The sequence below is a fragment of the Sus scrofa genome, chromosome 3, assembly GCF_000003025.6.
Source record: "Sus scrofa isolate TJ Tabasco breed Duroc chromosome 3, Sscrofa11.1, whole genome shotgun sequence".
NCBI lineage: Eukaryota > Metazoa > Chordata > Mammalia > Artiodactyla > Suidae > Sus > Sus scrofa.
The window spans coordinates 109,077,817-109,104,701 of record NC_010445.4 but is presented as its reverse complement, the minus strand read 5'-3'; the positions used below and the strand labels follow the sequence as shown (position 1 = coordinate 109,104,701).

Genomic DNA, 26,885 nt, shown 5'->3' with positions numbered 1-26,885 from the left:
TATGGGGGCCCGGGCTGGGGAGGAGCCGCCTGCACCGGGCCCGGCTGGAAGGAGCCCAGGCCAGGCAGGGGGAGCGGAGGTTTTGTACCCGACCTGGGATCCGGGCGGGGAGGGATGAGCCCCTGGTGCTCCCCTCGCTTGTTGTGGAGCGAGGCCCCCAGCCTCTGGAACTTGGGCGCCGGCCGCTGCTTCCTTCCTGCGCTGGGGAAGAGGAAGAGTATTCGGGCGGTCGGGGGCCGAGCGCCGGCGGCCACGAGCGCACTCTCAGGTGCTGCCGCTAAAAACCCGGCCCGGAGGCTCCAGCTCCGTGCGGTTCTGCTCACCCCAGGAACCGGAAAGTTCATGGTTCTTGCTTCAACTTTTCAGGCCCGCGTCACAGCCGGGAGCGAGAAGTGTGCGCCTGGACACCAGCTAAGAGCCTTGGGAGAGCCCGGTGGGCGCTCTCCTGTCCCATTTCTTTGGGGGTCAGCGGTAGCCTTTCTGTAAGCGAGGAGGAAACTGACTTTGGAGTCCTAGCCCCTGACCTTAAATTTGCCCAAAAGGCTAGCATCTTCTCTTAGTTTCCCCTCCCCCATCCCCGCCCGGCTCTGTTTAGAAAGGAAACTGAACTCACAAAACAAAGTAAAAATGCCCTAATCCCTGAGGCTTGTGTGCCCCTCTCTCCCATCTCCGTGGTATGTGAGCAGCCAGGTACCATATGGGGGAGACTTGGAAGGCCATTGGAGGCTGTGTGCCCCTGACCACTCAAAACCTGCCAAAGTGGGTGTTAGGGCCCATCAAGGTTATTGCCCCCAGAGAGATTAAGGTTTGGGATTACTTTACAGTTGATTAGCATTTCATAGTTGGTAATGCTTTTCTTTCCCTCAGAGATTTTTCCTTTAGGGTAACTGTGAGATATGCATTGTTAGCATCATGGTAACAGACTAACAGGGCACCTGCAGCTCAGCAAGGTTATATGACTTTTTAAGATCACACACCACTTGAGTGGCAGAGCTTGGATCAGAACTTACTGCTTCTGTTTCCAATTCGGTGCCATTTCTACTCTATGTAGTAGCCATAAAATGAAGAAGGGTTTGGCACCCCTGTTTCCTTAGATATAATCTTTCTAAAGCTTACTCTACCTTTTTTTTTTTTTTTTTTTTTTTTTTAACCATGTGTAATGGTATGATGGTGACAACATTGGGTATTGTGTAGCAAGTGCATTGACTTTGGTATATGCCATTTGGCATTACAGATTCGGGACCCTGTATGTGCCCATGGCTTGTGTGAGGATAATGGAACATTTGTATCCTGCTTAGAGAGTACAAAACATTTTCACATGTCAGCCTTTGGTGGGTCAGCTTGGCCCCTCTGGAAATTTCCTTTGCAATCAGAGTTCAGGCATCCTTAAGGCTTTTAATCCAGGGGATGTTTTTCAAGCTGTGAGCTTGCAGCTGCTGTGGCTGGGGCTAGAGAAGGGGATTGGATGGCAGATGTGAAGCTTGCAGAAAGCTGACCCCTTGGGGCTTTAAGCGGGACATTTTACAAAAAACACCAGAGAGACAGAGAGAAATTTAGGAAGGCGGCATTATTGAACTTGGTTTCCCTGAGGTTGACCTATTATCATTATGTAATAATAATATTTGATTCCTCTAGACATAGGCTGAATTGGCTTTAATATAGACAGACAGCCTCAGCTACCTACTGTTTGGGTCTTTTTTTTTTTTTTTTTCCTAGTTCTGTCACAAGAAAATCCAGAGTTGCTCTGTGCCAGTGGGGACTAGTATCGGAGAGGAGGGAAGAGGTTTGCCAGAGCAGTTTTCAGACAATGGGCTTTATTGGTGGAGGTTGAGAGCCTGACGCTCTGGGCTTGTAAGGTGGTTCCTTAGGGCATGGGCTTGTTTTTCTGCAAATTCTGTTTTGAGCACTTCTCATCCCGCTTCCAGACAGTGCCCTGAATTAATGGCAGAATGCACCGAGACGAGGAATGTGCAAGTGCTGTGTTTGTTGACTTTTGTTCTGGGTTTCTTGGCAGCCCTGACTATCTGAGATCAGCCGAGATGACTGAGGTGATGCTGAACACCCCATCCATGGAGGAGATTGGCCTCAACCCCCGAAAGGATGGCCTTTCCTACCAGGTGAGTTCAATACTGGCTTCCTTCTAGCTCCTTAGAGCCCAGTGGCTTTTGCTGGGGCCAGAGGCAATCTTGGTTCTGCATCCCAGCGCCACATGTAAGAGCTCTGTGCCCATGAGAAAGTCCCCTAATGCCAGTAAAGCCTCAGCTTCTTCATCCATACATTGGGACAATAGTAGTCCTTACCTCATAGATTTGTGGTGAAGATTCAACATAATGTGATGGCATGGATAAGGCATTCACAGTACCTGGGACACAGTCAGGATTCAGCAAGCATGAGCTGATGTTATTAATTAGTCATCCTGGCTGCTATGGACTGTCCTTTTCATGGTGGCAAAGGAGGAAGTAATTTGTACAGTCATTTCAGACCAGAACTTCCCTTCCTGGCCATGCCTTGATGGTAGCAACATTGCTGTGAGGGGCAGCTTATGGGGAAGGGTGGTCTGATGGAGGAATTGTTGTATCAAGTGCTGCTTTCTTCCTCTGGTTGATGGTTGACCAACTGATTCCAACAAGGTTAGTGTTCAAACCACTTCAAGTTGAAGAGACTGTTCCCTGAAGGACAGCTCTCTCGGGGAGGCGAGTGCCAGAATCCGGCTCAGAGATTATCCCACCTGGTGGATCTAAAATGCATAAGGACCAAAAAAGTGGACAAAGTAACATCTTTAGATTCTCAACACGGTGCTGTTTCCGGCCTGCCATATGCTTTTCCACGGCCCTCAGCTGACTACAGAGACCACCAGGGCAGTGACCTGTTTTCAGATTTCCAAGGAGAGTGTCTAGGTGATTACATCTAAGGGAGGAAAGAGTCTGCTTTTTTTTTTTTTTTTTTTTCAGTCTTTTTGTCTTTCTGTCCTTTTAGGGCATATGGAGGTTCCCAGGCTAGGAGTCAAATCGGAGGTATAGCTGCCAGCCTACGCCACAACCACAGCAACACTGGATCTGAGCCGTATCCGCAGCCTACACCACAGCTCATGGCAACCCTGGATCCTTAACCCACTGAGCGAGGCCAGGGATCGAACCCGCAACCTCATGATTCCTAGTCGGATTCATTCCACTGCGCCACAATGGGAATTCCAGAAAGAGTCTGTTTTTAAGGGGAGATCTTGGGAAACTGTGTAGGATGACTGGCCCGTCAAGATGAATGGGCTGTGATGGGCTCATTCAGCAGATATTAATTGAATGCCAGCTTTGGCCATGCATTTTACGAGTGTTATTCATTCTTGACCACAGCTCTGAGGTGGGAATTACTATTCTGTTTCACAGATGGGGATACAGGCTCAGACTGAGAGGATGACTTGGGTCTCAAACTCCAAAGCCCTGCCCTTCTGCTGTATCATGTGTCTGTGCCTTGGCGTTGGCTATAATCTAGACTTGTTCTGGCTAGTCATTCCTTAGAAGCATTCCAGGGGCGCTTGTTTTGTAAAGGAAGAAGAAAATTGAAAGCTGAGTGGGCGTGTTGGAAGGAGGGTGATCAAAGAGAGCTGAGATGAAAGCTAAGGCTGGGGAAGGTGACTCGACAGGTGACAGCACGAGTCACCTCAGACATGCCTGGGAGGTTCAAGAAGGCCCCTTTGTTGTGTGTCAGTATGGTCAAGCCCCTTTTGCTGGCTGGCAATAAGTACTCAGGTGGCCTGAGGGGGTTCAGAAGGAGGGGGGAATACCCTTTTCTGGTTGGTTTTATACCTTCCACCTTCAAAGTAGCTCTGAGAGAGACAATTGAAGGCCCCACAGCCTGTGGGAGGGTAGAAATTTCCTGAGCCACAGGCTGGGGTGTTTTTGGATTCCAGTTTCCAAGCTGCTGAATCAGACCGAATCTCTTTGTGGTAACAGATGAGGTTTTGGGGGGTTTTTGTTTTGTTTTTTGTTTTTTTTCAGTTCTAGGTTTTCAATTTCCATCACAGAACCTCTTCAAATACAGAAATGACTTGGATGTGCATTTTACATTCTCCTTTAGGATATGTCCCAGGATAAAGGGCCAGGTCCTACAGGGCAGTTTTCTTGACCTTTAGGTCATTCTGCTGGATCTGCGGGTTAAACGAGGTGATGTGGGAGGAAGGGGCTGCAACACTGGGTGAGGGCAGCTGAACTGGGGCTACCATGGCAGGAGGAAAATAAAATCACCTCCGGGCACCTGAGATCACTTGTTGCTGCGTAAGAAAAGGCCCCCCAAATCTTCCTTGCAGTGCCAGACTGAGGGCTCAGTTTTCACAGCCTCTCGGGAAATCAGCGAGCTGGTCTGACAATTGTCATAGGACTGCTATTCTCTGGGCCCACTCAAAGCCAGTGCCATCTAATTAAACACATTCCCACCAGACCTCTGGGGACTGGCCAGAGCCTGTCCACTGTAGATGCTCCGGCTGGGCTCAGACCTGGGGGCGAGAGATCTCTGAGCTCTGTTCTTGGCACTCCTCCTGAGAGTAATAATAGTACGTGGCTTTTACTGTGACCTGCTTTTCCAAGGAACTAAAAGTGGGAAGGAGACATCAATTCTGACTTGGCAGATGAAACAGAAATCTCAGACTTGTGGTTTGACCTTGAAACAAGGTCGTAAAATAAATAGGCACACTGGAATTTGTCAATCATTCCCCACCCTCTCCAGACCTACTCAGTATGAAAGTTGCCTGATTTCTCTGCCCCAGATGTGACCTCTTTCTTCTCCGATACCTGTGTGTGGCATTTGTGCTTAGAGGATGCTGCCGTGGTCCTGCCTGACCTTCTCCCTGCCCAGAGCTCTGAGGACAGGCGATGACTGAGTCCCTCTTCGTGGCCATCAGCCACTAACCCCTCAGTGGCCCCTCCCAACCCAAGGTGCCTACTGGCTCAGGGCCTTCACAGAGCAGGTGCAAGGCGGACAGTGATTGTTTCAGTGAAATCCCTTCTGATTCTAAAGCTGCCTACCTTCACTTCTGCCTTAGAATTTTTAAAGGGCCTCCCCAGGCTCAGATAGATAGCTCTGTATCTCCTGAAAGATTGGGGTAAGCCCTATCTCTTGTGCTTAGGGAGTTAGTGCTGTTTTATGAGCATATATAAAAATCGACAGAGCCAGTGCCTTGTTTTGTCTTAACATTTATTTAGAGAGTCTATTCAATACGTGAAATCCATGTCTGCTCTCTCGCTTGGCATGAATGATGACACCTGTCGGGTGGGTGAGTAAACGCTTACTAGAAAGTCTTGAGTACATTTTGGGAGGGGTGTGGGTGGCCGCCAGCTCACAGGGCTGAGTGTGTGTTGGGGGTGGGGGGCCCTCTGTGAGGACATTTATGTCCTTGTTGGCTGCAGCTCCCTCCCTCATACTGCATCTGTGGGCCTCCTGTTTTCCAGCCCACAGGACAGGAATGTCTGCACCTAATGCCTTTATACTTTCCCTAATTCAGGCTGCCTTGCAGGCCCCCCACCACCGCCCAGGGGCTCTAAGAATGTGGCATTCTGGAATGCCTCTCTGACTGGATCCCCTTCCTGCTGTGCCTGAGTTGGTCTGAGCCCTGTATGGGGAAGGGTTCTGGGCTTTTGTCTGTGGACACTGATGCTGCCACACGTCAAGGGCCCATTGCATTCTGGCCTTACTGTCTAATTTTCCCCAGCACAGCGTGCTGAGGCTGCAGCAGTGTTATCTCCCTTGTTAAGTCCTAGATGAGATATGGCTCCTTGGTTTTCATTTGAAATTGTACCTTCTAAAGCAACTGCCCTGGGGTTCCTGTTGTGGCTCAGTGGGTTAAGAACCTGATTGGTACCCTTAAGGATGCAGGTTTGATCCCTGGCCTTGCTCAGTGGGTTAAGGATCTGTGAGCTGTGGTGTAGGTCACAGATGCGGCTCAGATCTAGTGTTGCTGGGGCTGTGGTGTAGGCTGGCAGATGTAGCTCCAATTCCACCCCTAGCCTGGGAACTTCCATATGCCATGGGTGCGGCCCTAAAAACAAAACAAAACAAAACAAAAACAACAACAAAAAAATAAAGCATCTGGACCACGGCCTGATAACTTTTATCATTCCCTAGGCTCTTTGAATTCCTCTCTGATCGGCACACGTGTCCCTCACCGGCATCCCTGTATCCCTCCCACTCTTTGTGGTCACACACTCCTGCCATTTGACGTCCATCCACCAGTCAGAGGGGCAGCGGGCTGTCCTCGGGGAAGCCAGGCGGATGTGCCATAAACCAGAGGAGCTAATCCTACACGCATCACAGTGCCCCGTGTCCTGGGCCTTCCCTTCCATCCACTGCCCTAAGAGCTTCCCTGCCTCTTCCCTGTGCTTCTCAAGACAGGAGGGAGGGAAAATCCTGGTGTTTTCTATGACAGGGAGGAGGGGCCGTGCCAAGCCCTGTCGTCAGCTTCTTGCCATCCCCGAGCCTCGGTTTTAGCTCTGCACCAGGTCAGGTCTGTGTGCTGCGCTGGCTGAGAACCAGGCCCTCCCCACACAGGAGCTCTGCCTCTTCTGTCGCCAAGACCCAGCAGTAGTCGGCTCCTTTATCTCCCCCTCCTCACTCTCTATCAGAAGCAGCATCTCCTCTCTCAGAGAACAGGCTCGGTGGAACCTCACAAGTCCGGCCGTAGCTCAGAAACGCTTCTCTTCACACACATCTCCACTGAAGCGAGACCCCCGAGCCTGGCTCTCCCTGTTCCCACCTGTGTAAATGCAGGTGTGGAAATGAGTGATGGGTCGGGGTTCCTGCGTGTGTCTCTGCTCCGTCTCCCTCAAGCCCCTGCTCACGAGGCCACTCCAGGCCTAAGTCATCACCTTCCTTTGTCTCCTCCTCCTGGTGCCCTTGGCTCTTGGGTACCCCCCCGCCCCCAGCTGTGGTACCCACATGTTCTCAAGAATTTTGGAGGCCCTCCTGAGCAGGCGCGCAGAAGTCCCACAGGCACCAGGAAATCATCGTTCACATCAGACTTAAAAAGCCTCAGTTGTCCCTGGAGAGACATAAAGCTGAAATTCCAGAGCACTTGGCAGGAGATGTGCGGTCATGGACAGAACATGTTGCTGGAAACCCAGTGAGGTTTCTTTCTCCTATCCCTAGCCCGTCCACCCGGCTCCCTGCTCGGGACACCTCGCAAGACGGGGACACAAAAGAGGGGTTAGGACCATGTGGCTCCGAAGCACGTTGCACGGACCCTGTGTGGGCGTATGCTGTCTCCTTCTAAGTCAGTGCCCACTTTATTCAAGTCGCGTCTCCTTCGTACGAGGGAGCCAGCACCTTCCTTTCAGGGCCCGAAAGAAGCCTTGACGTCAGCATGGCATTCGCTGTTCTGGAATGCCCCCGGGTGCGGGCCTGCAGAGATGCCCTGGCCCAGCACACACACCGTGGTCACAACAGTGAGTCTGTAGCATGGCCAGGGGGAGAACAAGCCCGCTTCACTTCCCTAGCCAACATGTCACACACTGGAGCCATACAACCCAGCCTGCTCTCAAAGGGCCTGTGTTAGGCCTGAGGCCTCTCAAGCCCTGGTGCGTTCATCACTCTCCAGACCCCGGGTCTGTGTCTTGGGTGGCCCTTTGCTCCCACAATGCCAGGCACGGGGTCCTGTGAACAGTCGCTTAGCGAAGGCTCTGTGATTGATTAGACCCTTCCTCTCTCTCTTTCCTACACTGAGGATCATCCCTCTACCCGGGCCGTCCTGTGGCGTGGATTTTCATAGCATCAGCACTTTCTCTACGCTGACCCAAGTGGCTGGAGAGAAGGATTGTCCTCTTAGGGAAAAGGATGAGTTTGGGTGGCGAATCTTGTGATTGGAGCCAAGAGCTATTCCTGGGTGTCTAGTGAACGTCCCGAAATGATCCTTCAGGCTCGAGTCCTGAAATAATCCTTGGAGAATGAAGACAGGCCCTCATTCACACGGGGCCCAGAGTTGCCGAGGCTTCGCCCCTTTGCAATCAAATAGCCACCGTGCCCCCTCAGCTGCCGCTCACCTGGCCACCTGTCCTCCACTTGTCTCCAAGCCCAGCTCAGGAGGATTCTTTATCAGTGAATTAAATGCTGTGCCTGCTTCTCACTCCTTGACTGAGGAAGCGCCCCTTATTGCACAGACCTGTCTTAGAAAAAAAATAAAATAAAATTCACTACCGGTTTCTCCAGACCATTGTCCTGCTAGCATTTTGACCTCAAGGAAAGTTTGGGTGCTCCCTTGGCCCTCTCTCTGCTAGAATTAATTGCCTTACACTCTCAGAAGCTCCTTTTAGGTAAACTGTATAGAAGAGGCACCCAAGCATTTAGCTGAAGGGATAGCAATTCCTTGCAACTCAGCTAGGAATTTTACTGGAGCCAACGGAAAGGAAGGTTCTGGGTCTCTCACCCAAAGTAGAACCTGCCTGGCCAAGAGGGCAGTCACAAACCTCAGTCCAGAGGTAGCTGGTCTCTAGATCTGACTTCCTTCTAACTTGAACACGAAGTGGTTCCCAGGCAGAGTTAATAGTATGCCTTGAACCCATCTTCGGCCTTTACTTTGTAGAGCTTGAAACACTTGTCCACCCTGGATCTGAGCGGCATCCTTGGTTTTCCCAAGTTCCTGAACGTTTTCTCTAGGCACAGCTCTGCGTGTGAGCTCTGATTCATCCGCAGGTGAGCATTAGCCCGAGGTGCCTGAGCAGCACTGAGCTCAGCCGCTGATCCCTGTGGACAAGGTCTGAGGCGCCTACAGGGAGATGCACGCACACCTACACCCACACACACTCATACCCACAAACACTTATTCATGACCCAAAGGGCAGATGGTGGAATGTTCAAAGCGATTGTTTTAGATCACGGTGCTGTGATTGTAGGAAAATTTTCTTTTCCTTCCCCCCGTTTTGAGTAATTTTCAATGGTAACGTATGTATTTTATTATGCGTATGCCTACTTTTCAGATTTTTGAAGTAACATATGCCATGTTGGAATTTTTAGTTTCTTCTTTAAACTTTTTTTATCCACTCACCATAATCTCACCACGCATAAATCGCAACTGTGACCATTTTAGCATCTTTTTCCTTCTTTTCCATGGCACTTGTAATTTTTATGTGGCCAAGATCACACAGAGTTTTGTCCTGCGTTTTTACTTTATGGTGTGTAAGTCATCAGCGTCACATCATTACAGCTTATCTTAAACATGCCTTAAAGGCAGCATTTTAATAACTGCACAATGTTATAAAATTACAACATGATTTTTTTCACCATTCTCCAATTGTTGAATTTTTTTTAGATTGTAAACATTTTTCTCTTACAAATAATGTGATAATTTGTATGTAATTTTACATATAAATCTTCGTCCATAGTTTATACTGTTTCCTTAGAGTGGAGTCTTAGGAGTAGAATTTCTGAGTCAAAAAGGTGTAAAAGTGTATGTGTGTGTGTTTGTTATAAATATAAAGATAATAGCAATTCCTTTTAGAAATTCAGGAAAATACAGAGAACTACGAAGGAAGAAAATACCCACATTCTTATCACTGAAACATTTTATATGTTTACTTCCAGTATTTTTCTATGATTTTTATTTAAAAATACAGTTGAGGTAATACTAGTTATGCTAGAGTGAATCTTTTTTCCACTTACTATAATATTATCGTGACTATGTTCCTGTCATTTGGTTTTCTTTATAAAATGGTATTTCATTTTGTTACATACCACTTATTGCTGAATATTTAGGTCGTGGCACCTTTTGTTCTTATAGAGAACCTGGCTTTGAGCATCCTTTTACACAAACCTCTGTGCAAGTCTGATTTGTTTCCTTGGAATGAATTCCTGGAAGTCGAATTACTGAATCAAAGAGCTTCAACATCATTAAGCCTCTTGATTATATATTACCTTAAAAACAGAAAACAAATGAAAGAGGTTATCATGATACAAGCTCCCCGCATTGAAAGCTCTAGCAAATAGATTCTTTTCTAGCAAATAGAATCTCGGGGGTGTAAAGTCTGTAGAGATGGAAAAAGTGGAGGAGATTTGTGCAGAGTCAGAAGGGTGTTTGGTTATTTTAAAGTATTTGGGAGACGTTGTACATCTCCTCTAGTTTGTTAATTGCTTATTTTGAGCCGAGACGATAATATTTCAGATGTTAGGCTACACTGAGCCAGCATTGCCAAATAGCGGGTGATCATAATCTTGTCCCACAGTGGGAATACTGACATGCCCTGTGGATTATGAATGGAGATGAGCTGCTGAGTGCCCTTCTTATCTCCTTTGTTCTATAAATGACATTGGAACATTGTGTGACCTTGAGGAAGACCAGTGAAGTTGCCTTGACCTGGAGACCCAGAAGGTTGAACAGATGTACATTTAGGCCCCTGAACCATCTTGGTTTCCCTGGCGTTCCAGGTGTGGCTCATAGAACCAGAAATATTAGAAATATTACTTCCCTGAAATCAAAGATAAGCTGGGCTCTTAGAAGTAAATCTGAACATATTGGAAGTCTTGGGCCAGGGTTCAAGGACCTTCCACCCAACAGCTCTGCAAGGCTTTAGGTTCTTTGCAACAAGTAAATAGCATTCGGCCAACATTCCAGTAAGGTCCACATATGCCTGGTTGTTTACAAATTTAATTTACAAGTTACATAGATAAACTTTGAAAATGTTAGTGCATCTTATGGTTACTGCTTATGACAAGTAATACTAGTTTCCCATTTATGTAGTGATAGAGTTTTTTTTTTTTTTTAAAAAAACATGTTTTAAACAAGTGAGTAAAGAAAAAAATATAATTGAGCCATGGTGTGTACGTGGACAGGACAGAATAACAAGTGTGGTTGGCGTCACTGCTGTTAGCATGAAGGAATTTTATTTTTTCTTCTTCAAGAGTTGAATGTGTTCTCTTAGATAGAAGCATTCTTAAGGATCAGCTAGTACTACATTATAATTTCTGTATTTCTTTGGTCATGTGCCCCCTTGGATATGGCAGTTGAAGCATCAGGAAACTTCCTGGCTGTTTTCCTTGGCACCCTAATATTGGAGGATTTAAAGCCAAATCATTCCTTAAAAATGTTCTATGTATACACCTCTTCATGTTTTAACAAGGTGTTAAAACCAGAGGATAGCTGCCTCTGGGGTTCACAGAAACTTTCCAAGGGATGTGACAACAGAGGGCATTTTCGGGAAATCAGTTTCCACATCTTTGGCTACCTTCGGTTGCTTTTCCAAAATTGTGTTTCCTAAAAGACAGGCCTCACCATTTTTTTTTTTTGTACCTTTCCTGTCAAGATTGCCCTCCACCACCTTCTCTTTTTTAAGGGCCACACCCGCAGCTTATGGAAAATCCAGGGCTGTGGGATCAAATCCGAGCCTCAGCTGCAGCAACCCTGAATCCTTTAATCCAGTGTTTCAGGCTGGGGATTGAACCCTTGCCTCCACAACAACCCAAGCTGCTGTAGTCGGATTCTTTTTTTTTTTTGTCTTTTTTTTTTTTTTTTTTTTTTTGCTATTTCTTGGGCCGCTCCCGCAGCATATGGAGGTTCCCAGGCTAGGGGTTGAATTGGAGCTATAGCTGCCGGCCTACGCCAGAGCCACAGCAACGCTGGATCCGAGCCACGTCTGCAACCTACACCACAGCTCATGGCAACGCCGGATCGTTAACCCACTGAGCAAGGGCAGGGACCGAACCCGCAACCTTATGGTTCTAGTCGGATTCGTTAACCACTGCGCCATGACGGGAACTCCCATGCAGTCGGATTCTTAACCCACTGCACCACCGCAGGTAATCCAACCCTTTACCTCCTTTTTAGGAGGACCTGCTTCTTGCCCTCCTTTGAATCTTTCAGGGTTTCTTTCCCCAGTGTGTAGAAACCTTAGGGGCATCAAACAAATGGACCATTTAAAATGGTTCTAAGAAGTTTCATAAATCTCACCTATCACAATACAAAATCAATTTAAAAATTACCTTTGCATTTAATCATTATTTGTGGTATGTTTATTGATCATTTCCATACCAATAGCTGCAATAAGCTAATCCAGAATTTTTTTCTTTTTTACTAAAAAGGCTTAGGGTCCCAGGACATAAAAACATTAAAAGTCAATTTATGTACAATGAATATATCTTTTATTGCAGAGAAGTAAAAAGAAAGCTAATGACTAAAAACTGTCATATTTGAAAGTATATGAAGATAAAATTCCATGGAGCAGTAGAATAGAAATGCATTTTCAAATAGAGGAAGTGCTAAGTTTTAACCTAGGAGCTTTTCGATGAGTTTTTTTTTTTTTAAAGTAGGTGATGGTTGCCATGGTATTTATAAGCCTTTGCGTATACATTTAAAACAATGGCTTACATGTTTTAATTTAAAATACTGACATTTATTATATATCAGAAGCTTTAGGTGTCAGTTTTAAGAACTGTAGAAGGAGACATGGTTTTTCAAAATTCTTGTAGGGTGTATACAGAGTCTGGTGATTGTACTCTCATACTAAGTGAAGTCAGAAAGAGAAAGACAAATACCATATGATATCACTTATATCTGGAATCTAATACATGGCACAAATGAACCTGTCTACAGAAAAGAAACAAACTCATGAACATGGAAAACAGACTTGTGGTTGCCAAGGGGGACGGGGAAGGAGTGGGATGGACTGAGAGTCTGGGGGGTTACTAGATGCAAACTGTTGCATTTGGAGTGGATAAGCAACGAGATCCTGCTGTGTAGTACAGGGAACTCTATCTAGTCACTTGGGATGAAACATGGTGGAGGATAATGTGAAAAAAAGAATGTATATAGATGTATAACTGGGTCACTCTGCTGTACAGCAAAAAAGGACAGAACACTGTAAATCAACTACCATAAAAAGTGTAAAAAACAACAACAAAAAAACAAAGTTTGGAGATCATGGATATTGATTCTGTCCTTGGGATCACAGTGGTGGTCCTATGGCTTCTCAGAGTGGGAGGGCACTTTTAAGACTGCCAGTCTCTCACAGATGTGGGAATGCACTCTAGCAGAATGGCCTTGGGTCACTCTGTGCTCTTTGAACACTGCTGGTGACAGAGCCCAGAGCCTCTCAGCACAGCGAGATTATGGACCATGAATCTGGATAGCTGGTTTCTAATCTTGGCTTTGCCACTACCTGTGTCATCTCATACAACTCACGTCACCTCTTCAGACCTTGACTTCTGCATCTGTAATGGGGAAAGTTGATTCTATCATTTTGTGCTAGAATGTTGTACAATGAGGTGAAATCCTCCATCCTGATCCTAGATCGGGCCCCCTGGAGTTAAAAAAAAAAAAATCTCTTTTCTTCATGTCAGCCTTTCACATACACGAAGGCACCTTTTAGTTTCTCCTCAAAGCTTTTCCAGTTTTAAAACATATCATCCTTCAACTTTGACTTATAGAAGCACCTTTATGAGGGTGTTTTTTCTCCAGCCCATTGGTTCTCAAGTTTTAAAAAAAATTCTTGGTCTTTTTTATGTTCTTAATACTTATTTAGAACTGCCAGAGATATTTATGTGAGTTATATCTTGTGGTATTAAAATAGAGTGTTTAATTTTTTAATTATTTGTTAATTCCTTCAAAATAACAATAAAACCATTACCAGTTAATACAAGTGATGGTTTTTAATAAAAATAAATGTATTTTTCCAAAACAAAAATAAAAGTTTTGTGAGAAGAAAGGTTTAACATTTTTGCAAATCTGCTTGATATCTGGCTTATAGAGGAGAGCTAGAATCTCACATCTGCTTCTGCTTTCAGTCTGTCGTGAACCGTGTTGGTTGATGTAAATGAAGAAAACCTGGCTGAAGTAGGTATGTAGTTAGAAAAGGAAGAAATGTTTTAAGAGCCTTTTCATATATTTTACTTTGATATTTCAGCAAAACTCAGCAAGTGGTGGTTTCTTAAAGGTTAGCGGTAATGTGGAATCTGAAACCTTATCAGTGAACCTTCTGTACCCTTACATTAAAATTCATTAGCCTTTCTTGCACTTCGAATGAATCTTTTACCCACGCTTGGTTTCATAATGCGCTGCACTGATCATTGGGAAAATATAGGTTCACTGAGTTATGCAGATCTTCCAAATGTTAACACGTTTTGTTTAATAATATCAAAAAGTCACATTAGCTAATATCTCCACTGGTCTCATCAGAAATTCTTCAAGTAGTAGGAAACTGCCAAGCTTACAGTGGCTGATAGAAGTTTTCCAAAGTTCTAATTTTTGCCTGAGACCTCAGTTTTTATCATTGGTAGCAAATACCACCAGTCCTTTTCTTTAAAATGTCAGGCTTATAGCTGCCAAATTCCCAAATGTGAATAATCATGGTTTGTTGTCAGTCCTTCTTTCAGCTGGAAATGGTGTTCTGTGGGAAAAAATGGCTAGTGCAGCTTGCAATTCCATCTCCTAACTGCTTTTCTGCAAGACAACCGTTGTGCTGAGATGCACCAGAAGTGTTTTATGCTGACTTACCATTTCATCACACAGAGTAGTAAAACAACATGTACTTAAGAGTCAATATTTAGGAGTTCCCGTCATGGCGCAGCAGAAACGAATCCGACTAGAAACCATGAGGTTGCGGGTTCAATCCCTGGCCCCACTCAGTGGGTTAAAGATTCGGCATTGCTGTGAGCCGTGGTGTAGGTTGCAGACACGGCTTGGATCCCGAGTTGCTGTACCTGTGGTGTAGGCTGGCAGCTGTAGCTCCGATTTGACCCCTGGCCTGGGAACCTCCATATGCCGCGAGTGCTGGCTAAAAAGCAAAAAAAAAAAAAAAAAAAAAAAGAGTCCATATTTAATAAGAATTAATCTTTACTGCTCATCAAGGACATGAAGTTTTTTGTTTTGATTGTGAGTGGGGGGTAGAGAAGAATACAATGACTACAAGTACAGGTTGCTTCTGCCACCGTCATTAATTCTTGCTCAGTGCCAGCAATTTCACCCGCCACTGCTTTTTACACCATTAGTGCAAGTATTAACGCAGGAAGAAAGACAAATGACATCTCAGTATTATTCAGAAAACATTTTAACTCCATAGACACTTTCTCCCTGAAAGACCTTGGGAATTGAGCCTTGAGAACCACTGCTCTGGACTGAGCAGAAAGTGTCTGATCAGGGGACAGCAGGGCATTGCCTCGTTGTTGGTGTAATGACCTCTAGGAAGGTACCCCTGTTTGCTTCAGTGTTTTGTGTTAATACGGCAGTAATGATCAGCTAAAATCTCCAGGCCTTTTTTTACGGGACCTACCATTAAGCAGGTCTTCCTGTTTGGTGGGGGTGGGGTGGGGGCGATGTCTTTAACTCAAAGACATAAATTAGCTGATGACCTCACTTTGGGAAAAGTTGAGGTGGAGGTGCTGGATGTTATCCAAGTGGAGATTTTCACAGATGGTGGAAAGGGAAGTGCAGCGTGGGTGGGGGAAATCCTCAGCCTAACATGGGCAGGTGAAGCCAGGAGAAAAGCCTGGGTGACACCGAGTCCAGGGAGGGCACAGGCAAGGTGAGGTTAGACAGGTCAGATGAATCTGAGCAGGGTCATGAGAATCAGAGAGAGCCAAAGTCCTGACGCAGGTTGGCCTGGTAGTGTGCTGCACGGGTGGTGGTGAATGAAGGCCAAGCCAAGAGGCTGGCCCGTAAGCAAGTCCTTAGAAACTTGAAAGAGTTGCTTCCATCCTGGGATGAGTTTGGAAGCCATGTAATAGGGGAGCCCAAGACAAGGATGGGGAGGCTCTGGGACCAGGCTACACAATCAAGATCTTTGTCTCCAAAACAAAGAAGGAAGGAATGGTTGGAAATGGCAGCCTTGGCGGTTTGAGCTTCCTGCAAGAGGGGGCTGTGGCTGTGGGACCCCTAGGTAGCACCAGTGGGGGAGAGAGAGAGAGAAAGCCCATCCCTCAAGGCCCAGGAAAGCATGCCTTCTTTCTTTCTTTTTTTCTTTTCTTTTTTTTTTAAATGATTGGAGTATAGTTGATTTACAATGTTGTATTATTTTCAGTGTACAGCAAAGTGAATCAGTTATACATATACACATATGTATTCTTTTCCCATACAGGATTTTACAGAACACTGAGTAGCCCTCCCTGTGCTATACTGTAGCTCCTTGTTACTCATCTATTTTATATACAGTAGTGTGTCTATGTTAAGCCCATCCTCCCAATTTATTCCTCCCCCCAGGGTTTCCCCTTTGGTAGCCATAAGTTTGATTTCAAAATCTGTGAGTTTGTTTCCATTTTATAATGAAGTTCTTTTGTATCATTTTAAAGTTAGATTCCACATATAAGTAATATCATGTGATATTTGCCTTTATCTGACCTACTTCACTTAGTGTGATAATCTCTAGGTCCATCCAATGGCTGCAAATGGCATTATTTTGTTCTTTTTTATGTGCTCTTTTCAAAGGGCAATAAGGATAAGGAATGTGGGTACTTGAAATCATCTATGCCAGACAGCTGCAGTGTTTTCTTGCCACACGGAGAATTTTGAGAAACATTCTTTAACATTCCAAAAGCCCATTGGCTTGCTGGGCCCAGAGGTATCAGTAGCAATTAGTTCTAATTACTTGGAATTTGGAACTGTTCACTTGCAGGATGGGTGTGTGTTGGAGAGATGTTTATGAAAGATGGTGTTTATCCAGAGGATTTCCTTTTCTTTTAAGCTTCAAGGCTGCAGGCTTAAGCATCTTTAATCCAAAGGAAGGAGATGCAACAGTTGTTATTAAGCCCCAAATCTCTTCTCAAGTCTCCTATAGGGTCAGAGATAGAGAAGGCAGGAGAGGGTGAGGTGGATATTCCATAACCCAGGCCAGGGGAGAGTTGAGTGAGGTGAGTCTCAAGGATGGAGAATGAGGTCACTAGCATCCAGGTGGAGGTGGGAGAATGTTCTCCCTACTCCCCTGAATGCAGTTGGTAGCCACTGTGCCCCTTTGCTGTAATTCTTTCTGTTCTTACCAGCCATGTTTCACTTTGAAAAGTCAGTACCATGCAAATAATGATGGTGATGATAAAATAGAGGAGGCAAGTCTTTCAAAGAACATTTTTCTTGCCTTCACATATTGTTAGGGGACAAAGAAGCAGAGTGTACTTTTTCTTTTGAATTAGTTGCTGCTCATTCATTCAGCCTTTGGCAGAGCAGGATGCTGGTAGAGATCTGTCCATTGTTAGAAACCAGCCCCTCCTAGGAAGGAATAAATACACAAGGCCAGTCCATTGTTGTTCTCCAGGAAAAATAAGAAACCCGGGCCACAGGCCCCTGGAATAGGCTGGGGGAGGGAGGGGAGTGTACAGAAGCGGGAGATTGCAGGGGCTTCTACTGAAAGGCCAGGATCTGGCCAAGGCAAGTGGCTCCCCTTCCAGCTGGCCTAACCCATGCCCTGGGAAAAGAGAGGCACTGAGGGGGAGGTGATGAAGTCACAACCATTTCTCCAAAGAGCCTGGCCTAGAATTTGTGAGCGCAAGCCCAGGAATGCTGCTGATTTGCTCCTGTCCTAAGCCACAGCTGCAGACTCTAAATGCGCCTTGGGAACCCCAGATTTACCTAATAAGAACCATCATTAGGAATTTAAAGTTTACAGAACATATTTGTATGTACCTGCATTTGCTTTTCTCCAAAGCCCTATAAAATGGGTATTAGCATTAATCCCAATTTATAAATGAGGAGAGGAGGATGGGCCACCACACCTTTGAGCCTGTTGGGTACCATACTGGCCCTCAACCTGAAGCATCATGTAATACAGTAGAGAGGAAACTCTTTCCTCATTTTACTCAAGAGGCAACCGAGACTTAGAAAAGTTAGAGACTTGACCCTGGCTATGGAGATAATAAGACATGAGGACAAAGGAAAAGCTGTATCTTTCAGACTCCTCCTCTACCTGTGGGAGTGGCGATTTTCCATTCCAAGTTTGGGGTTGATTCCCCACCTCCCCCGCCCCCGACTGGAACCAGAGAGGGGAGAGGCTCATTGCGTGATTTTGAATGCTGAGACGAAGCCTCCCAGGGCCTTGGAGAGAGACCTGGTTATTCCTCTCAGCCCCTCCACCCCTCCTCCCCTCTCCCCCTACACCAGCAAGCCTCTTGCCTCTGTTCTCCCCCAGCAAAGAGGAGCAGGATGCACAAGCTCCCTGGGTCTCAGCTTGCAGAACTGGTAATGAGCCTTTTATGTCTAGTTAGCTGCCTTTCATCTCCTCTACCCGGGGGTGTCCGTTTTCCCTATTAGCATCTCTCAGCTCTTTGCCGAGCCCTCTGCCCTCTTGGTGGCCAGCTCAAGTTGTCAGGGAGGACAGTGGAGGGAGGTGTGCACACGGGGGAGGGCTGCTCCAACCAGAACCGCTCACATTTTCCATGCTAGGTGCCAGACATCTCTTTCCTCTCCCACCCCTGGGGCAGCCAGGTTTGAGTCACCTGGCTGAGAGGCAGACAGTTGATACCTAGGCCCCCAAATTTCAGGGCTTTGGGGCCCTGGTGTTACCTTTCAGTTTCCCTCCATGGGTGAAATGGGAGCTGACTGGCTGGCAACTTTTATGCTTGAACAAAGGCCTGCTGACTTATTCCTCATCTCCAGGAGCTCACCTTCAACCCCAACCCCAGACTTCCCTCTCTCTCTCTTTTTCTTCTTTTTAGGGCCACACCCTCCGCATATGGTAGTTCCCAGGCTAGGGGTCGAATTGGAGCTGTAGCTGTTGGCCTACACTGCAGCCACAGCAGTGCAGGATCTGAGCCGTGTCTGTGATCTACACCACAGCTCACGACCACACCGGATCTTTAACCCACTGATCGAGGCCAGGGATTGAACCCACATCCTCATGGATACCAGTCAGATTCATTTCTGCTGAGCCACAGTGGGAACTCCTGAACCTAGACTTCCCTGCTCTGAGACTGCCTGTGCTGGTCCATCAACGAAACATCCTGAGCTTCCTGGACAGGCCTGCTTTCACTGTGTCTTGTATTTAACCATTTACTTGTGTAGCTATTCAAATTTATATTAACGTTATATATTTCACATAATTTCATATTACTATTAAATGTCTGTTGATAAAACTTAAAGGAAATTAAAATGTTTAGTCTCAAGTACTTCATAGACACCTGTAGCTGGTGCTTACCATTGGACAGTGCAGATAGAAAACATTTCCTTTTTTTTTTTTTTTGTCTTTCTGCCTTTTCTAGGGCTGCTCCTGTGGCATATGGAGGTTCCCAGGCTAGGGGTCGAATCGGAGCTGTAGCCACTGGCCTATGCCAGAGCCACAGCAATGCGGGATCTGAGCCACGTCTGCAACCTACACCACAGCTCACGGCAACGCCAGATCCTTAACCCACTGAGCAAGGTCAGGGATCGAACCCACAACCTTATGGTTCCTAGTCGGATTCGTTAGCCACTGCGCCACGATGGGAACTCCAACGTTTCCATCATTGTGGAAAGTTCTCCAGGACAGCTCTGATCTACACGGCCAGAAGTTCCAGTATGTTGACATCACACGCTGTTTCTCCCTAGAAGGTCCTCAAGCTCCTTTGACCTTTTGAGTGAACTCATTGGAGTTCCCAAAATGTCAGGGCTTGTTGGGATTGGAGGCCACCTGGCAAAGGATGGCCTCTGTAAATTTCGCCATGCCCAAGTTTAAATGCCTGCTGTTCCTCCAGAGGGAGATGCGAAATGTTCCTGGTGCAGGTGATTTGAAGACGTCTCCCCATTTGCAAAGCAGGGAGCTTGCTGTCCATCTGGGCTGGCAGCCCAGTGTGACAGCTGGATGAGGAGTCCAGGGTTGGCAGACAGCGGAAGGGGCAGGGCTGACAGAATCCCAGCTGGGATGGATGCTTCTAGATCTGTCCTGTGCTTGGGGTGAGGGTGGGAAATGCCTCTCAGCCTCCTCATCTTCCCTTCTGAGCCTCTTGGAAATGAGCCTTTCCTGCAGAGAAAAGAGAAAAGGATTTTATTTCCCTGGCCTTTCCCCAGTCCGGGGAGAAGGGGTGTTTTGGGGTAAGAGGTTTAACCAGAAGCAGTTTCTTTTTGGAACAGGGGCAGTGCTTTATTCCCTGCCAGTTCCTGCAGGCAAACAGCATGCCGGGCTGGCCTGCTGCCCCAGCCCTACCTGTCATGTGCTTGGCAAGTCTGACTTGAGTCCTTTTTTCCACTGCCTTCCCCGCCCCGTCAAATTGCCGTTGCAACCTCTCATTTTTCTGCTGCCTAGATGATTAAAAAGCATGACTTAGTGGAAAAATCTTGACCTCCTTGGGGTCAGCCTCTTAGGCAGCTGTTGGAGATAAGATTGTACTGGCAAAATACTAGGCTACACTTTGCAAGGCTTTCTGTCTGGGTGTGAGGAAATGAGAAGCTGTTTGGTTCTGGGTGCGTTTTGTTTGTCTTTGGAGAGAGCTACAATTTTCAGAGGCATAAATTGTATTCTCTGATAATAAAATAAAATCTCTGATGGGAGGGTTGGATTATTATAGTGATTTTTTGAAATGTAATGAACAGGCTTTGTAAAAAAAAAAAAATTTTTTTTTTTTGATGGCGCTTGGCTTGAGCAATTCAGGGAGCAAAGTTCTCTGGCAACTAAGCAGTATCAGAAGTTCAATGCTCAGACGTCCCCCAAGGACTTAAAAGACTTAATTGTGCAGCTCTGGTATGAAAAGCATTGTTTGGAGTTGTTTTAATTACTTGTTAGTATTGCTGCCTCTCGCTTAGGGATTGAGTACTTACCGTAGTCCTGTTGAAACTGCTCCAAAAGAGGACATTCCAATTTGAATTTAGCATATGTCTTCAAAGCATTTTATCGTCTTGGTATTTGCCAAGCATTTGTACCCATCCAGTGAGACCAGACAATCTCTTCACGTCATCAAAGGAATAACAGAGGCCCTGGCGGCGGAGAGGGCTTTGTTAGGGTCTCGTGGAAAATCAGGGTCTCTGGCTTGACACTGTCTTAACACATGAACATCTCCTTTGAAATCTTGAGGGCCTGAGTTTGGGTCCCCACCCGACCACTTCCTAGCTCTGTGGCCTTGAGTAAGTCACTTGCCTGCTCTGTGCTTGAGTTTCCTCATCCAGCCAGTAGTGATCACACCACTTCAGAGGATTACTGTGGAGACGGAGATTCTGCTCAGCAAATGTGCCTGGTATATCTTCCACCATCATCCTCCTTATTTTAACGTTTCCCCCTGCTTTTAGTTCGTTAAAGACCCTTTCCCAGCATAAAAGGAGATCACTTGCTCTGCACCCTTGTTGTTGTCCCTCTGCTGGCCTTGCTGCTGCTTGTCCCTTTGGCTCTTCCTCAGCTTGGGTGATCTGAATTAGAAGCCAGTTGCGACCTCTCTCAGCTGTGGAGTCACAGCGTGGGCACAGCCCTGGGCTTGAGGTCGGAGGGTAGAGGCAGGGGCCCAGGTCTGTCCCGGGCCAGGTGTCACCTCCCCTTGAAATTTCATGGCTCTGTCCTTGACGATCTGGAACAACGGTGCAGACGGGGAAGCTCATTTCTGGACCTGGCTGCCCAGACGGTCGTCTGAACTGGGGCCCGCATGGGGGCCTCCAGCAGCCAGCTGGGCTCTTAAGGCCTGGGATCTTGCCTGCCCTCCCTGGTCGGTTTTCTATTGACCCAGGAGTGTCCATTCATTTTCCAAAAGGCACAGGTGCCATGAACAGCAGATCTAGGTTTGAATCCTGCCTCTCCCATGTGACCCCCAGGTCCCCAGGGTCTCTCTGCTCCTAGGGGGTTTGATAAAGCCCAAGGGAAGTCATGTGTGAAAGTGTGCTTTCCATCGTGGGGTTCCCCTTTCATGCCCAGAGCCCATGCTTGGAAGGACACCTGTGTCCTCACCCACAAGGAGGGGCTCCAGCTCTACACGAGAAGGGAGGGGGGCCCAAGGAAGCCACTTGGCCCTCTCCCTACTCAGCACACGGGTCTGTGTGCACCGCACAGGCCAGGGCAGCCGTGCAGGGCTGGCTGCCTCTGGAAGAGAAAGCCCAAAGTGGGGGATCAACAGGCCTCCCTTCACCCCAAGCCTAGCCCCTCTCCGCCTTGTTTTCCTCCTGGCTGCTCTTACCATACTTTTTATAAGCCTCGTTAAGTCTTTAATGAAGCCTGGTTGTGCAGCTGGCTTAAGACTTAATCCCCAGCAATAGGGCTTTATTGGATAAATGGTTAATAATCACAGGTCTGCAGGGATTGGGGAGGTTGGGTTGAGGCCCGTGGTTCCCAGCAGCCCCACGTGGCCTGTGACGTGGGCAGGGGACTTGACTGGGGCAGCACTGCTTAGGATTGGGTGCCGTAAGATCAGGCACCCTTATAGCATCCTAGAAGCTGGGGGGCCTGAGTTTGTAGGGGATACTTCTACTTCCTCCGGGAGCCAGAGCCAGGTATAGGGAACCCCCAGCACTTCAAATGTGGGTCTCCACCTTCTCTAGGTTTTGCTTTCCTTTCTTTTTTCTCATTAACAAGCTGTTATGACCCTGAGCAAGTTTCCTGACCTCCTCATATATGAAATGGAGAGTTTGGAAGAGATGGCCTTGAAGGTGCCGTTTGAGCCCCTGTGTCCCAAACAGTGTCTCTTCTCTCTGGCACTTGGGAGTGTCCCTGAGGGCTGTGAGTGACGAGGGACTAGCAGCCCATCGGATTAAGTACTTAAACTGCTGGGCAAAGAATTGGGTCAGCTGTAGTCACAGGGCAGCATGTCCAAAGGGAATCTGCAGAGCCTGAATTGTATAGCCTGGTTTGGGGTTTCTCCCGGCTCTGGGCAGGACCCACAGCAGGCATTAAAAAAAAGAAGTCTCGAAGTTCCCAGTGTGGCTCATCGGGTTAAGAATCCAACACAGTGTCCGTGAGGATGCGGGTTCGACCCCTGGCCTTGCTTAGTGGGCTAAGGGTCCAGCGCTTCTGTGAGCTGCCGCTTAGGTCGCAGATGCTGCTCAGATCTGGCGTTGCTGTGGTGTAGGCCGGCAGCTGTAGCTCTCATTCAACCCCTAGCCTGGGAACTTCCATACTTCACAGGCAAGGCCCTAAAAAGAAAAAAGAAAAAAGTCTCGTGGACGGGACTCTGAAAAAGAAGTCAGCTTTTAGGTATAGGATGGTCAAGAAGCCAGGCATTGGTCACAAGTGAAAAAGAAGCCTGTGGTTGTATTCCCAGCGTGCTTGTGTTTGGGCCCATGTCCCCAACCCTGATTTAACCTTGACTTTACAGCTGCAGTGAGGTCAGAACCCGTCTCATTAGGAGGCCAGTGGTAACGGGTATGGGCTTGGGAATCAAACTAGACCTGAGTCTGAATCTCGTCCCACCACCACTCATTTCTAGGCTGAATGGTGTGGACCACCTCCTTCTCCAGGAATCTTCTAGAATTCTTTCAAGTAGTATTAGCAACATCTATGTTTCAGCATGACTGTGTTGGGTCCAAATTATTCATGTAAAGCACCTGGTAGGTGGCTCGCACCAGGTACCAATAATTATCCTAGGGGGCATTTAATGCCCTGGCACCTGCTACCTGCGTTGGACTGCTAGAGTAACCCGCTTGCTGCAAATGGAAATGTGACTGGCTGTGGATGCCATGATTTTGAGTTCTTTTATCTGAAAACAAAAAATCCAAACACACATTCAGTAGCACTGCCACGAAAACTTCCAGCTCCAGGCTTAGTCTCCCGAGGGATGGTTTCCTCTGTTGCTCCAGAATTTGCTCCCTGGCTCCCGCCTGATGCCCCACTCCTGAGGCTGTGGCATGGTCCCTGGTCCAGAGCAGGGGCTCCTTCCTGCACGTGTCCGTGACCAGGTTCTCTCTCTGCTTTTATTTCAGATTTTCCCCGACCCCTCAGACTTCGACCGCTGCTGCAAACTGAAGGACCGTCTGCCCTCCATCGTGGTGGAGCCCACAGAGGGGGAGGTGGAGAGTGGGGAGCTCCGGTGGCCCCCCGAGGAGTTCTTGGTCCAGGAGGATGAGCAGGACAACTGTGAAGAGACAGCGAATGAAAACAAGGAGCAGTAGAGTCCGCGCCGGCTCCCACGGGGTCACCCCAGGCAGCATCTGTACCTGAACTGTATTCTTTCCCACTACGATGGAAGGAGCGTGTGAGCCACAACAGTTCTGAAAACAGCGGATGATGGCTTCCGTTTTGCACCTGCAAATCACTGAGTTGGTTTTCTTTTCTTTTCTTTTCCTTTTTTGAGATGTCGAGCAGCAGAGCCGTCAGCGACACCGTGCCAGGCCTTCTGAGAAAGGCAGCTGCTTAGAGCAGGGGTGGGGGGTGCGGGGAGGCGGCGCCTTGGAGATCTTTATCTGAACTCCAGCAGGTTGGGGCGGTGGGATTCTGGGGGGCTCTTGGGGGGGTGGGGGATGGATGGGGGAAGTACAAAGCTAACAAGGGATGACTGGGGTAAGAAAACAAACAGATGAAAGAGAAAACAGGCGTTTTAAAGAAAACTTTGAGCAGAGAAGCGCAGCCAGGAAGTACCTGCCCGGCATGCATGCACTCTGGCGGCTGGGACCTCACACGACAAAGTCTTCATCTCTCTCCCCAGTTTTGCCCACTGCCAGCTTTTGCTTTTATTTCAGGTGTGTTGGTCTGTAATGGGGAGGCAGATAAAGGAGAACAGTGGACGCTGGCTGCCGGCAAAGCCAGCTGGAGGTGATGCTGGGAAAGAAAAGGGTCTCCTGTTTCCTTTTCCATCACCTTCCCCTCCGACCCCGGCAGGTGTATGTGCCCGCTGTAATCTGGAGGTTTTTAAGAGACCGCACTTTTCAGTTCTCCCCTGATGTATCCCGTTTGCCCCCAAGCCCTTTTGGAAGTTGCGAGAGCTCTTCCCGCCCTTGTTGGAAGACCCAGGTGGGTGCTTGGACACCAAGATCCCTTCCTACCTGCTCGCCCCGGACTTGCTCTCCCTCTGAGCAGAGGCACGAGCCTCTTCCAGGCTGGCCCTTCCTGTCCCCTGACCTCCACCCTCCCTAGTCCCGGCCACAGCAGTCAGGCCGGGGTGGCTGCCAGCCCCGCTGCGGAATAATCCAGCCAGCCCGACCCGCCGCAGCACCCACTCCCACGTGGGATCTTGGCCTGCTTTTCTGGTGGGAGCTGAGTGGCATGCAGAGGGGGCTTTTTCTATTTCTTGTTGAGGACATGAACTTTAATGCAGGTCCTGAGAGCTGGCAGAGCCCAGGTGGTACTGGATGGCAGGGAGAGGCTCTCATGCAGCAGCCTGGGGATGGAATTTGAAACTAAAGTGTCGTGAGATTCCAAGCTGATCCTCGGTTTGTTCCCGGATGTGGGGGGAGGAGGGCATGGTGAGGGAGCATTGAGCGGTGGGCCTCACCCCTCCCCACCTCCCACCTGACCCCTGCAAGGACACAGTGGCACGAGAAAGCTAGCTTGTGCTTAGAGCTTCTTATCATGGTTAAGAACCATCTGGAGCTGCAGAGATTGCAGGACAAACTCTTCAAACCATCTCTATCTCAGAGCAGGACTGTGCAGCCAAGAGATGAGCTCAGGATGCTCCCTGGGGCTGAACTCGGCCAACGGAGACACCCACCGTGTTCCCCTCAGGGCTCCAGTCGGTCCAGGTTGATCCCGGTTGGGACTTGCGTGCGGAGTTGTGTTTTATACCTCAAGGTTAGTGTGGCTCTGGAGAACGTTGGGGCAGGAGGACCAGCGCGTGCTTTTGTCACAGCAGCAGGACTTGGCTCTGGGAAGCCGACGCTCAGCCCCTCGCCTCCCTGCCCCCACCCTCTGTGTTGTCTGCTTGTGTCGCACACACACCGATGGCAATAACTTCTTCCAGCTCCTTGAGCAAGTGGGAGAGGCCTGCAGCCTGCACAGCCAGGGGGTTGCCCTGGCTCTCGCTCTCCCTCTCCCTTGCTTTGGCTGCAGAGAGCCTCCCTTGTTCCTCTCATTCCTTCACAGCCACCGTTCTCATCCCGCACTTCCCTTTGTGGATGGGGTCTTGCCTTTGAAAACAATCTCGTGTTTCTGTGTCCCCTCTCATCCACTCCCCGGTATCATCCGTCCAGTCTTGCCATGTGATGGGAATGTGCTTGTAAACTGCATAACAAATCGACTTTGTGTATATGTGTGTTTATGGGGGTGGTTTATTATTTTGCTGGTCACTAGACCCCTTTGTACGACCACGTGGAGTCTGAGCAGACCAGGGGCTGACAGCTCAAGTCAGGACCCTCAGCAGTGAGCCTGTTGGGGGAACCCAGCTGCTCTTGGACAAGTGGCTGAGCTCCTGTCTGGCCTCCTTTTTTTTTTTTTTTTAAAGTAACTTGTGTGTATTTCTAACTGATCATATTGAGGGGAAAAAAAAAAAAAAACCTTAGTATTTCAGTAAAAATGCCTGTTGTAAGATGAACCTCCTGTAACTTCTATCTGTTCTTTTTTGAGGCTCAGGGAGAAACTAGCATTTTTTTTTTTTTTTTTTCCAAACTACTTTTTGTCACTGTGACAGTTGTAAATAAAGTTTGAAAATGCTTTCCACTCTGGTCTGGTTTCCTTTCTTCCTGCTCCATTGGAATGGACAAGACACAGGAGCCACCCTTGCAGGAGCCCCATGTGAGTGTCCTTCCATATCTCACCTGCTGGCCCTTGTGGGTCAAGCCTGTCCTTAGTTTTTATCAGCAGGTTGAATGAAAGCAGCTTTTTCTTCACAGTAGCTCTGGATGCACTTCAGAGTCACCAGGGGAGCTTTAAAACAATGCAGATGCCTGTGGATTTTAGTGGGTTGGGGTGAGGTCCGGGCATTAGCATTTTTCAGAATCAGCTGGGGAGATTTTAACACACTGCTGTGCTTTTAAACAGCCTTTCTAAGGGAAGAGAAACACCTTAAGATATATTGTAAAGTTTTTAAAGTCTAAGAATAAATGGATAGGTGTGTATGTAGCTCAGAGAGCTCCAAGAGTCATTCAACCCATTGATTGAGTACCTTGGACTTATCAAGCACTGTTA

General features: G+C 47.7%; 1 protein-coding gene across 3 annotated transcripts in view; it reads left to right on the top strand.

Moving 5' to 3' along the window:
• The window catches only part of LBH (limb bud and heart development), a 35,252-nt gene extending 8,835 nt beyond the window's left edge, over positions 1–26,417 (top strand). For all 3 annotated transcript variants that reach the window (XM_021087663.1, XM_013996234.2, XM_021087662.1), the window contains exons 2-3: positions 2,015–2,117; positions 23,750–26,417. In XM_021087663.1, the coding sequence (XP_020943322.1) occupies positions 2,040–2,117; positions 23,750–23,938 (267 nt within the window). In that variant the 5' untranslated portion in view covers positions 2,015–2,039 and the 3' untranslated portion in view covers positions 23,939–26,417. The remainder of the gene's footprint in view (positions 1–2,014; positions 2,118–23,749) is intronic.